The following is a 12,766-nucleotide window of genomic DNA, read 5'->3' as shown; positions in this document are numbered from 1 at the left end:
TATACCAACTACACTAGGGAGTTTTACTTCATGTTAATTTTATTTAACTAGATGGTATACAGCCAACCTTCGGGTATTATCCCGTTTTATTTTTCTAATCTGTTTGTTTCCGCTTGCAGTCTGCTGAGGATGATTCTTTCCACTATCTTGCTGATCGCTGGGAGTAAGCTGATTGGCCTGTAGTTCTGCGGGAACGTGTGGTTTTTGCCAGGTTTTGGGATCATGATGACATGGGCCTCTTTCCGTCTGTTTGGGAATATTTTGAATCTTAATATCGCGTTTACTATGTTTGTAAAATACACTATAGCTCTTCTGGGGAGGTATTTTAAGGCTCTATTTGATATTTCGTCTAGACCAGGCGCTTTTCTCGGTGAACTGTTTCTTATGTGTTCGTTTATTTCTTCCGGTGATGTTGGGGGGATGATGTCTTCTGGGTCCTCTGGTCTTTCTTCTTGCTCTTCGACTTCTTCCATGAAGTCTGCGTCCTCATCTTCATGGAAGTTTAGCCTGCATTCTCTTTCGAGTGTGGACCTCATCGCCTCAGCTTTTTCTTCTATGGAGTATACCATGCCGTTTTCTCCATGTAATGGGGGGATGGGTTTTCTGTCGCTTCTTAACATTTTCTGGAGCTTCCAGACGTTTTTCATGTTTGAATCTGGTTCTTCCATCTCTTGTACATAGTTGTCCCATTTCTCGCTGCGGTGTTGTCGAAGAGCCGTCTTCACCTCTCTGTTTAATGTATTTGCCCAGGTTTTATCTACTCTGTTTCTCGTTCTTCTGGCTATTTGCTTCGCTCTTTTCTTTTCCCTTATAAGGTCTTTTACTTCTTGTGGTATGTCTTTGAACCTTCCCGTATGGATCTCGACTTCTTCTTCCGTTGTGCTGTTTCTAATTGCTTCTTGCATGATGTTTTCTAGCTCTAGGACTTTTTCTTCTATTTGTTCTGGATCGTTTATGATTGGCTAATATATTATATACTTATATATATTTATACTTTCACTAACTAATCTTTTATAATTTGTCCACTTTATTTTCTTTTTAATTCTTTTCGGCTGGTTTGTTTCTTCCCATGTTCCTAGTTCTAGTAGAATGGGGTTGTGATCTGTGGTTCCTTCGTCTAGTGTGATTAGGTCTGCTTGAAGTCCTAGGTTTTTAGCAACAACGATGTCTATGTGGGTAGGAAGTCCATTTCCTGGGAAGTGTGTTGGATCTTCTGGGCCCATTGCCACTATATCTTCGTTATTTTCTATATAGCTGTTTAGTAGTCTTCCGTTTCGGTTCGTAGCTCTATCATTCCAGTTGGGGGATCTCGCATTTAGGTCTCCTATTATTATTGTTGATTCGGCGATGTTTAGGAACGCATCTAGGTCTTCATCCATTAATGGGTCTTGCGGTCTTACGTAGGCTGATGTTATTCTGACTGCGCCTTGCCTCATTTTCACTTCTATTGTTGTTGCCTCCATGTTTATTAGTGGTGGAGTCGTGAATCTTGTGTGTTTAATTCCCTTCTTGACTAGGATGGCCGTTCCTCCTGATCTTCTTGTGTGGTCGTTCCTATATACATCGTAGCCAGGAAACTTTAGGTTAAAGTTGTTTTTAAGCTTGGTTTCCTGTATTGCTACGATGTCCATCTCATATCTGTTGGCGAGTTCGTCTAGGATGTTTTGGTTCGTTGATATGCCGCCCGGATTCCAGGAGCCTATCCTCAAGTATCCCCTGTCTGCCAGCATTACTTCTGTGCCTCCCTGGTGCCCAGTATCACTTCTTTGAATACCTTAGTCACTATGTTGGTGACCATTCTGACTAGGTAGTCTTCGTCTGGGATCGCTGTTGTTCTACGTGTTCTGCGTGGCCTGGGCGTAGGAAACCCCGGTTGCTTGCTGTCGTCTTTGTTGCGCTTGTTGTTGTGGCCTCCTTGGTGGTGGTCTTCCCCATGTTGGGCACCTAGGGCATCCTCGGTAGCTGGCTGCATGGCTGCCTTTGCGGTTGGCGCATGTTGCTTTTTTCTCTCTGGCAAGTTTGCACTGCTTTGTAGGGTGGTCTTCGCCGCATTTAACACACTTTGGGTCTTTGTGGCACGCGTTCTGGGCGTGGTGGTATCCCTGGCAGTTGAAACACTGCGTTGGTCCGGTTGCCTTCCGTAGGTCCTCTACCACTACCTTCATGTGGCACAGGTTGGTTATCCGCTTTGCTCCCTCGATGTCCTCGTGATCCAGAGTCAGAACGAACATTGGGAGCTGTCTCTTGGGGCCAGCTCTGGTGGACATATTTTTTGCTGAGTGGCAGATAATATTGTATTGTGCTGTCATTTCTTGTTTTATTGTTTACTCGGTGGTGTTAGTGGGTAACCCTCTTAAAACCACTCTGGGTTTTTTGTCTTCGTCCAACGGGAAGGCTATCCATTGTAGCTTCTTGTTTTTTTCTTTGGCGTCATATACCTTCGCATATTCTTCCACTATCCTGACCATATTTCTATAGTCTTCGGGGCTTTTTGCTTGGATGAGGGTTTCCCTACCGCTCCTGGAGATCTTGTTTACCGTGATTATTTTTTGTTTTTGGGCTATGCTGAGGATGGCCCCTGTTTCACTCACGCTCTGTAATTTTATTACAGACGGTTTTCGTTGATGTGTTACCTGTTGTTCAGGCAACACGGCGGTGTCTTCATCTTGATTCGTTTACATTGTTTCCGACTCTGAAACACTGGGACGTCGCGGGGAAGGCGTACCACCACCTGTGCTCGTAGCTGGGTGGATCGGTTGGGCTGGTCCTTTTGGTAGGATGAGCATTTCCTCTATTGGGGGTGACTTGGCCCTCATTGCGTTCTCAGCTTGACGGTCTCATGTCGTAGTTCTTCTTTCTTAGAGGTAGATATTCTCAGCGACGGGAATTCTTCTCTCTTTTTTGTGTTTTCTTTCTTCGTAGTTCCGGTGGGCTTCTGGTGGTTTCCAGTCGGTGGTTTCGTCAGCTTTGCCGGTTGGCTTTTGATGTTGTTGTCCTGTTGTTGCTTCTCGATTTGTGGCCTCGGTAGCTTTGATGGCTGCTTTTCCTGTGGCTCTTCTCTAGTAGTTTCCGAGTTTCTTTCAACTCTTTCAGCAGGTCGTCCATCCGGTTTGACATCTTCATCATCTCTTCTCTTTATTGAGCCATTACGGCATTTTGTCGCTCGATTTCGGCCCTTTGTCGGGTTACCTCTTCTTCTTTCTTTGCCATTTGGTCATCAAACTGGGCACTCATCTTTTTTAGCAGTTCCCTCATGACTGCTGGTTCTTCTTTTGCGCTTTTCTCATCTTCGCTCTCGGATTTAGCTGTCCGAACTCTTTTGGCAGTGCCTCTGCCTGCCGCATCTACCTCGTCTTCTTCCATGTCCTCTGCTTCACTCTGCGGTTTGTCTTCACTGTTTTTGCTTTTTTCCTCTCTATTCTTTGACTTTTTCTTCTTCGACGATTTCCTGGGAATTTGAAAATCCCCGTCTTTCTGTTACCGCTGGTCGTCAACGGTCGAGTAGCCGTCGCTTTCTTCTGGAAGTTTCTGGAAAATATTAGAACCCTCTTTTCGAGAGTCCTCATATGTCGGCGGAGAGTGCGCCTTGGAACGGGGGGTGACCGAGATCTAACTCGAGACATCATGGGTTGGGACGAACGGTCCTAATTTTGACGAAGCCTTTTTGTCTGCCGACTGGCCCGACGCCAGCTCGGCTTCAGGGTTGGCTCCCTGCACCAAACGCAGTTGTTCTCGTACCCAGACAGAACTAGGTACGGGATCCTCTTGTCGTTCTCGTCCTACAGACCTAGGGGCCGGGGCTGCCCGATGTAGATCCTAAAAAACTACACCTTGCAGTGTCGATACCCTTTCGAAGCCAATGTAGTATCCCGTAACGGGCTCACGTCGTGCCCGTTTTTCTTTTTCCGCTAGCTGATCTCTAGCTGTAGCGTCTCAGAGAACCTATAAAAATAAAATTCCCTGAGTTCACCACATCCAGTAGACTGGCTTTTGCCTCTCCTTATTGCCTAAGTGGTTAGAAGTGCCCGACTCGCTACCACGCTTACATTCGTAGTCGGAATAAAAATTCCTGCTAATCGAACTAATCCCTTCACCGTCGGCTCCTCGTCGACTTCTCGCCTCAGAGAGTGAGAAGCGCTCAACTGCTGTCGCGCTTACATTCGCGACTGAACTAAAAATCTAAAAAGTTCACAGTCAAGCCACCCCCACCTCGTCGGCTGCTTTCTCTGCTATTCCGCTCCGCTGGCACACGTGTTGCTCCTCCGGTGTCTGGCACCGGACTTTACTACTAATTACTTACTAGCCAAGGGTATCAACTAAAAACTGTGCTTTAAATCAATTTTAGAAAATATGTGTCACCCCATAATTCTTCCAAAAATGGCCTCGATGTTTAGAGGTGATTCATATTGTAATACAGTGTGTTGGTTGATATTCCTGGCATCTAAACATAATCTCAATTCTCCATTGCTTTTCTTTACTATCACAATTGGGTTAATGTACGGTGAGTCACATCTTTCGATGATTTGATCTTCCAACATTTTGTTAATTTCTTCTTTCACCTCTTGTCGATATTTATATGGAATTGGATAAGTCTTCGATCAAAAGTTTCCCAGGTTTTTAACCTCAAATGAATGTTCGTACTTTTTAGCCACTCTGTTTTCCTCATTTATCAAATTTTCATAGTCTCTTAACATCAAACGCAATTCATTTTCTTTTCCTTCTCCACATATCAATTTTCTGTCTTTTTCCTCAGATTCTTCACACATGTTTATCGTGCATTCTGCATCCTCGTTTTCATATACCTCCTCTTCAAATACCACTGTTTCAATTATATCCTTTTCGCTTTCATTTGTTAACTTTATTTCTTCTTCTTCCTTTGGGCTCATCTCTTCTTTTGAGGAATCCCAAATTTCATTTTCTTTTGTTGTTAATATTCTTTCTTCTTTTTCCCCTGAGCTCATCTCTTCTTTTCAGGAATCCCAGGTTTTAATTTCTTTTATCCTTTTCTGACCTTTTCTCCTTTTTCTTCTTTGTCCTTGCTTCGGTGCCAAATTCATTTCCACTGTTTGTTCTCTACCTGATTCGTCCGTATTTTGTTTCTCATGCTCCTTATCCTGTTCTTCTTCTCTTTCTTCTGTTAGTTTCATCGTATTATTTTTGAAATCTATCACTACATGTTTTTCTGCCAATTCGTCAACTCCTACAATCATGTCATGTGACATGTTTGGCATTATTACACATTGTAGTGCATACAAATTCTTACCCAATCGTACCATTACTCGTATGCCTTCATTTATAGTTGCCAATGTCCGTTTATTTGCGCTCACTAAGTTCACCCTAGGTATTTTGTAAATTAGATTTGTTAAATTAACTTCTTCTATTAATTTTCTGTTGACCAGTGTTATTTCCGAGCCAGTGTCTATCATAATTTTAACTGGTTTCTCGTTTATAAAGCCACCCACAAATTTTAAATTTATCCCATTTCTTTTTTCATTGTTTCCTGTCAGTTTTATAAATTCCTTCGGGTAACAAAAAATTCCTGTTTGGTTCTTTATTTCTAGTGAGCGCCTTCGTGAAAAAACGCCAGCCGCGCCGGTTGTTCCTCGTTGTTTATATTGTCGTCGTAGTGTCTCTCTTTGTCATATTCTTCTGTCTGGGTATTATTTACCTCTCTTCTATTTTCTCTTGGTCTGTCGGATCTGTTTCGGTTTTCTCGATATCCCTGTTCATTTTGCCTACCATTATTTCTGTTTTCTTGATTTGTGCGTGTGGTGTTTCTATTCTGGTTTTCTCGATTCCTGTCCTCATTCCATTGCCTATTTCTTTGTTCATAATTTCCTCTTCCGTTGTCTCTATTTTCGTTTTCCCTCCTGGGATTAGAATCTCGTCTTGTATAGTCCCTGCTATAATTTTGTCTTCTATCTGTGTAATCCTGTGGTTCTTGGTGTCTGTAATCTTCTTGCGATCTTCTTGATTTTCGTTCTCTTAGACGCGATTCTCTTATTTGTAGGAATTGGCACAAACTATCTATGTCTTTGTAATTTTGCAACGTGATATGGTCTTCTAGCGTTTCTTCAAAATGTCTTGCAATCAGTTCGACTAATTGTTCTGACGAATAATTATATTGTAAATGTTTTGCATTATTGTATATTTGTAATGCGTATGTTTTTTCTGATATCCCCATCCGATCATTGTATTTCCCATTTTGTAATTCCTTGTTGATTTCCATTTGTTGGACTTTTCCCCAGAAATAGTTTAAAATTTTTTGTTCAAATTGTTGCCAACTGTCAAATTCTTCTTCTTTGCTGTCAAGCCACAGACCTGCCTCATACCATTGATTATAAATATTCCTCTAGATAGCTCACCTCTTGGTAACCGAAAGACGTATCAACAACTAGATGGCGCTACTCGAAAACCGTATCGAGATTTCTCATTCCCTCTCTGACTTGCGAGGAGGTAGGAGTAGTGTCAGGCCCGAACTTACCCTATAGGTGTATTATCTGTGACAAGTGTTGTGACAAGTTATAGCAAAATTAAAAAAAAGGACTCACATTTTAGATAAAATGGCCTCTGTAACGCATAAGTGTTTTTATGCGGGATGTTTTGAAAGAAACGATGGAACAAATAATAATATATCTTTCTTTAAATTTCCCCTGAAAGAAGTATATTCCATTCTTTCACGGTTTTTGGTCTAAATTTTAAAGAACCGCTTGGATTGACATCAAATTTGGCATACATATAGCTTACATGTCAAAGAGAAAAAGTGATATTGTGCCGATGTGTGCTTTTTCCCTGGGGGTGACTTTCACCCCCTCTTTTGGGTGAAAAAATATATGTCCAAAATAAGTCCGGAAATGGGTGACTAATTTTAAGTAACTTTTGTTCTATAGAGCTTTATTATTCTATTAGTTCTATTAGAGAATTATGACAGGTGATAAATGGCAGTCTGATTTTTGCATGAGAGTTTAATCTCTGTTCGGAGAGTTTAAGTCTGTTCTGTCGGACAAAATAAATGTGCCGTTTTCGTGGTCTGACCGTTCCAAATTTTTAAGCTGTTCCACAATTAAAACTGCCCCTGTTCCAGTGTTCCCATATATCAAAGTTTGTCCGACTCGACACCCTTAAGCTATTAACAAATTTTTAGCTTGCTATTAATCAACTTTTTTTTCATACGCGGGATCCAGACCTATAAGTATTTTGTCGAAAAAAACGTTCTTAGCAAAACTATAGCCTATAAAAAAGTAAAAAAAAAATGTTGTACGCGTTAGGTCTCTGGATCTCGTAGAACCAGAGTTATAGCCAATGAAAAATAGATTCATATTCACCAAATTTCAAATAGAATATTTCGACGAGAAATATCCAAAAAATTAAGCACTTTTTGGGGAAAACCCATTATAACTTTTTTAAAGTGTTTAAAAAAAGCTTTATTTTTGTTTTTACAAAAAGTTTCTAACATTAAATTTAAGCAAGTTACGCTCAAAATAAAGTTGGTCTCTTGTGTTTTTGCAAAAAAAAAAAAATCGGGAGGACCACCCCCTAATTAGCAACTTAAATGAAATTAATCGTCACCGCTCCAAAAATTATTTTACTTATGTTGTGTTTATATGATCTGTAAAGTAAAATTTTTAAAAATTTAAATTTTGAAAAATATGCTTTTTTTCAAAATAACTTACAAAATTGTTAGAGATACCAAAAATCTCGAAAAACAAAAATAGTCTTGATTAAGATTTGGTGTTTCTAAATTTGCATACATTCGTGATCAGTGACTCGTTCAACCCCTTTTAACTACAGCCCTTTCAATAATAAGGACTTTGAACCGATGAAACTTACAGATCATATAAACAATATATACACAAGTCAAGAAACTTGTGAAGTCGTAACGATTAAGTTCATTTAAGATGCTAATTAGGGGGTGATTTTCTCGATTTTTTTACCAAAACCAAAAGGGACTAACTTTATTTTGAGCGTAACTTGTTTAATTTTGATGCTAGAATTTTTTTTTAAACAAAAATGAAGATTTTTAAACACTTTAAATAAGTTGTAATGAGTTTTCCCCGAAATGTGCTTAATTTTTGGTTATTTCGCGTTAAAATATTCCATTTGGAATTTGACGAATATGAACCTATTTTTCATTAGCTATAACTCTGCTTCTACTAGGTGTAGAGACGTGATATACACACCACTTTTTTAAATTTTTTACAGGCTATATTTTTGCTAAGAATGTTTTTTCGACAAAATACTTACTATTTGAGTTATTTGCGAAAAACCGTCTAAAAGCGTGGTTATTTTGTTGAAAAAATGAACATAGTCACTGCCAAATAACTCGAAAAGTATTGACTTAGTGAAAAAACTCTATAGAACAAAAGTTACTTAAAATTAGCCAGTTTATCCATTTCCTGACTTTCTTTGGACGAATATTTTTTCACCCATAAGAGGGGGTGAAAACCACCCCCAGGGCAAAAGCACATATCGGCACAATATCACTTTTTTTCTTTGACTTGTTAGCTATGTGTATGTGTATGCCAAATTTCATGTCAATCCAAGCGGTTCTTTAAAATTTAGAGGTTTTGCAATATTTTACCGTTAAAGAACGGACTAGTAGAGCGCACAAAAATTTGGCAAAAAAACTGCGGAAATATTGATATTATATTGATGGATATCAGTGACCTGAAACAGAGGGTAATTTGCCAGCATCATTATGCAGTGGAACATATTTACCAAAGTGGCCAAACAAAGTTATTAAGGAAAAATGCTGTTCCTCTAAAATTTGCACAGTTAGCAACTGATTTAGGTGAGTACTCAACTTTGGAAATATTTTTATGTTTGCCTAATGCGCTTTGTCAATGAGAATAATACTATTAAAATATATTTTATATAAAATCAGTTGATATTGAGTGATTTATATATTTTTTATACAATTAAATCAAAAGATATTTTTTTTAAATATGAATGCGTTGTTAGTATCGCTCCAAAAATAACGGAGATGCTTGTTTTGCTTTAATTAAAATTATTACACATACATTTCAATGATTACCTATTTTAGGTGATACCCCACCAGTATTATGCTCTACATACGTTTATTGCGGTACGAAACGTAAAAAATCTACAAGTGGCGATTGTATGGTTAGGTCAACTCCATCGTCTAAGAGATCAAGTAGTAGTCTCAGTGATATTTCCAGTTTTGATATTAATTTGCCCACAAAACTTGAAACTGAATTGACGGAGAAGGTAAAAAAATTAGAGTATCAAGTAAATGCTTTAAAGAAGAAGTGCCGTCAGAAGAACAGTCAGCGTTGTAGAAGAACAACAAAAAACAGAAAATCGGCAACCAAATTCATGATAAAGGTACTGTTAGAAAATAAAAGCATATACGTGCACACTTTTGTTAATATGCAGTTTTCACACAAAACTCGTTCACAATGGAGTCACAATGAAAAGGATTTAGCTCTGGCCATTTATTACAAGTCTCTTAGTTGTTAAAAATTTTTAATTAGATCTCTTAACTTTATCTTACCTTCACTAAAAACAATTCAAACTTGGTTGCGTGTCATAAAATTAATAACTGGTTTAAACATTTCCTTAATTGACACGTTGAAGAAAAAAGTAGAGACAATGGATGAGTGGAAAAAAATTTGTGTGTTAATGTTTGATGGAATTTCTTTGAAAAAACAATTGGAGTACAATAAATTAGATGACATTGTAGCAGGGTTTCAAGATTTAGGTGCTTTAGGAAGAACAGAACAAAAAAACTTGCCAACACAGGTCTGGTTTTCATGATGCGCAGCTTGCTACATAAGGCTACGCGGCTTGCTACAGGTGGTCCAATACATAGCCACAACTTAAAAAACATTGTAGTTGAAGTTGTTTCAAAATTACAAAATATTGGGTAGATACCAAAAGTGTTGTGTGATCAAGCATCTAATAATAGAGCTTTATTTAAGCTGTTAGGCGCATGTAAGGATCAGCCTGCAATAGAAATAGGAAATCAGAGGATTTTCACTGTGTTCGATACACCCCACTTATTAAAAAGTCTAAGAAATAATTTTCTTAACAAAAAGTTGACGTTTTTTGCCGATTCTAAACAAATATCGTGGCAAGATATTGAATACACATACAACATCGATAGAACCAGTGTGAGAGCACGATGCATGGTGAAAATGACAAACGTTCATATAAACCCTAATAATTTTCAAAAAATGCGTGTAAAAGTAGCAGCACAAATTTTTTCCAACTCAATTGCCTCAGAAATATCAACAGCAATGTCTGTAGGGCAGTTACACACCAAAACGGCTTCTCTTACTGCCGAATTTTTGAAAATTATAAATAATATTTTTGATGGTCTTAACAGCAAATATTGTAGTGATAGTAATCCAAACAGAAAGCCAATGTCAACTTTAAGCAAGTCAACTGAAAACTTAAAAGCAGGTTTAGAATATTTTCAAAAAATTAAAGTTTTTGAAAATCAAAAAGAGAGAATTAATATTCACTGTCTACACGGCTTTCAGTGGACTATTTTCTCAGTTTTATGTTTGTGGGAGGAACTTCAAAAATAATATAATGTGTCATATCTTTTAACATCTTTTCTGAACCAAAATCCTCTAGAAAATTTTTTCTCTATTGTGCGCAATAGAGTTAATCTAGTGCGTTCATAAAAAACATGTTTTTACTTAATAACAGGCGGTAGCTGGTTTGTCTTTAGTTTCATGCGTGAAAGAGAATGATGCTAGATCAAAAGTATGTGTTTTATCTCGTCAGGTATTAATGACGCACGGGTAAATAATCGTGGACTCAACTGAATGTTAAACTACACTATTAGCTTTAGTTTATATATACAGTAGATATTAACAAGTATTTTATAATATCAGGAAAACAATATCAGTATGTCTTAAAACATTGGAATCATATGGAAACTTTTTTATTCAGTTTAGGGAAAAATGTATTATTGATAAAAACTTGCACGTCCTAAAACTCAAAATGAAAGAATCAGATGTCAAATATTATGAGTCGTATACCAAGATTGTTAAAAAATATTAATTCTTCTCAAGAGTAATATACCTTCATTTTTAAAGTACTTTCATATAAACATGAACGTGGTTTTTAATTGTTCTCGACTTTTAATAATAAAATGTTTCGATATTGTCAATAATGAAAGAACTTCTTGAGAACAAGAAATAATAAATATCTTTTTTTCCTAAAATTTTAATTTTACTATCTTAGTTTGAAAAGAATTAACATTCAAATATACTTATTTACTTTGTTTTGAAATATGATCTAATTAGTGATGTTTTAAACTTTCTAATCCTGTCCGTTTATCAGCTTTTACCTATTGTTCCTAGGCAGATGGCCCTCAACTATTTATATGTTGGAAATTCCCTGTCATTTTATCAGTATATATGTATACCAAATTTCATGCCAATCCAATGGATTCTTTAAAATTCGGAGGTTTTGCAATATTTTACCTGGGGTGAATGGGTTAGATCTGGAAAGAAATTCTCTATATCAACTTCAAATAGTTTATTTCGCATTAGTTCTGAAAATATCATTCTTTTACAAATTGCAAAAAATAATTTACATGTGAATTATCACTGCTAATTTTATTATGTATTTTCTATTTTGTTGTTTTTTTGTAGTGTATTAATAATTAAATAATTTTTAAGAAACGTCTTCACTATTTTTATTAATCAATTTTTAGCGTTTTATCTGAAGTAAAATCGGAATTCCAAAATAGAGATTATAATCGCGTTAAAATTATTTGTTAAAATGCTGAATACTACCCTTATATCGTTGTCTATTACGCCAGCCAAGCGACTCAAATTTATTTTTCAATCTTGGCAAAAATTTCAATAAATGTCGCCACCGTCCAGCCAGTTAGTACTTAGACTTGAGGGGCAAAGAGGTGTAAGTGGGCGGAGTTTAACACTGAATTCGGTTTTACCTAAAGGTGAGGTATCTATGTACTTATTAATCAATGCTCATACTTAAGATGGTTCCTGATCTGTTTCAAAATTTCCGATGTGTCGTACTTTCTTTTTCAGGCTATTTATGAAAGGCACTGGGTGTAATCTTCTTACATCCCCGCCAAACCGTATTTTCACGTCATCTGTACTATGTATAACCAATTCTCTTCTTTCTCCGAAATTCTGTTGCGTTTTGATTTCATCAATTTTTCTTTCGTTTTCTTTGATCTTTCTTTCCACTTCTTCCATGTCTTCTTGAATCGCGTTTTCCAACTTGTTTTCCAAATTTTCTAGTTCCTTTTTCTGGCAATTTGTTAATTCCTTCATTTTATTTTTGAATTTTATTTTTGAATTATTTTGAATTTTCATTTCTTGTTCTGTCATGTGATCTTTAATTCTCATTTCTTGTTCTTTTATCTCGTTTTTCATTATTGTCAAACATCCTTTTATTTCCTTTTCATATTTTCCTATGCGTTCTTACATTTTCTGGTTGTTTTCTTCTATTGCTTGTTTTTTTTCCTCCTGATTTTCTTGCATTTTTTGTTATGTTTCTTCCATGATTCTTTCTGTTTCATCCATTTTTTCCGATGTTTCTTTCATTACTTTTTTTGTTTCATTTTGGTTTTCTTCTATCGCTCGTTTTGTTTCTTCCTGATTTTTATCCATTGTCCATTTTGCCTCATCCATTTTTTGTGATTGTATTTGCATAAGTTGTAATCTTTTTTCTAATTCTGATAGTTCCTTTTTTCCTGTTGCCATGATTGTTGTGTCTAAAATGCCTTCTTGTTCTAAATGTTCTTCTTGATCTG

At 36.9% G+C, this 12,766-nt stretch overlaps 1 protein-coding gene across 1 annotated transcript in view; it reads right to left on the bottom strand.

Annotated features, from left to right (window-relative positions):
- The window catches only part of LOC126881377 (GATA zinc finger domain-containing protein 14-like), a 186,970-nt gene extending 180,712 nt beyond the window's left edge, over positions 1-6,258 (bottom strand). The window contains exon 1 of the mRNA XM_050645615.1: positions 4,623-6,258. Within this exon, the coding sequence (XP_050501572.1) occupies positions 5,558-6,229 (672 nt within the window). The 5' untranslated portion in view covers positions 6,230-6,258 and the 3' untranslated portion in view covers positions 4,623-5,557. The remainder of the gene's footprint in view (positions 1-4,622) is intronic.
- Positions 6,259-12,766: the final 6,508 nt, after the last annotated feature.

This window comes from Diabrotica virgifera, chromosome 3, assembly GCF_917563875.1.
Source record: "Diabrotica virgifera virgifera chromosome 3, PGI_DIABVI_V3a".
Lineage (NCBI taxonomy): Eukaryota > Metazoa > Arthropoda > Insecta > Coleoptera > Chrysomelidae > Diabrotica > Diabrotica virgifera.
This window is presented reverse-complemented; position numbering and strand designations above follow the sequence as displayed.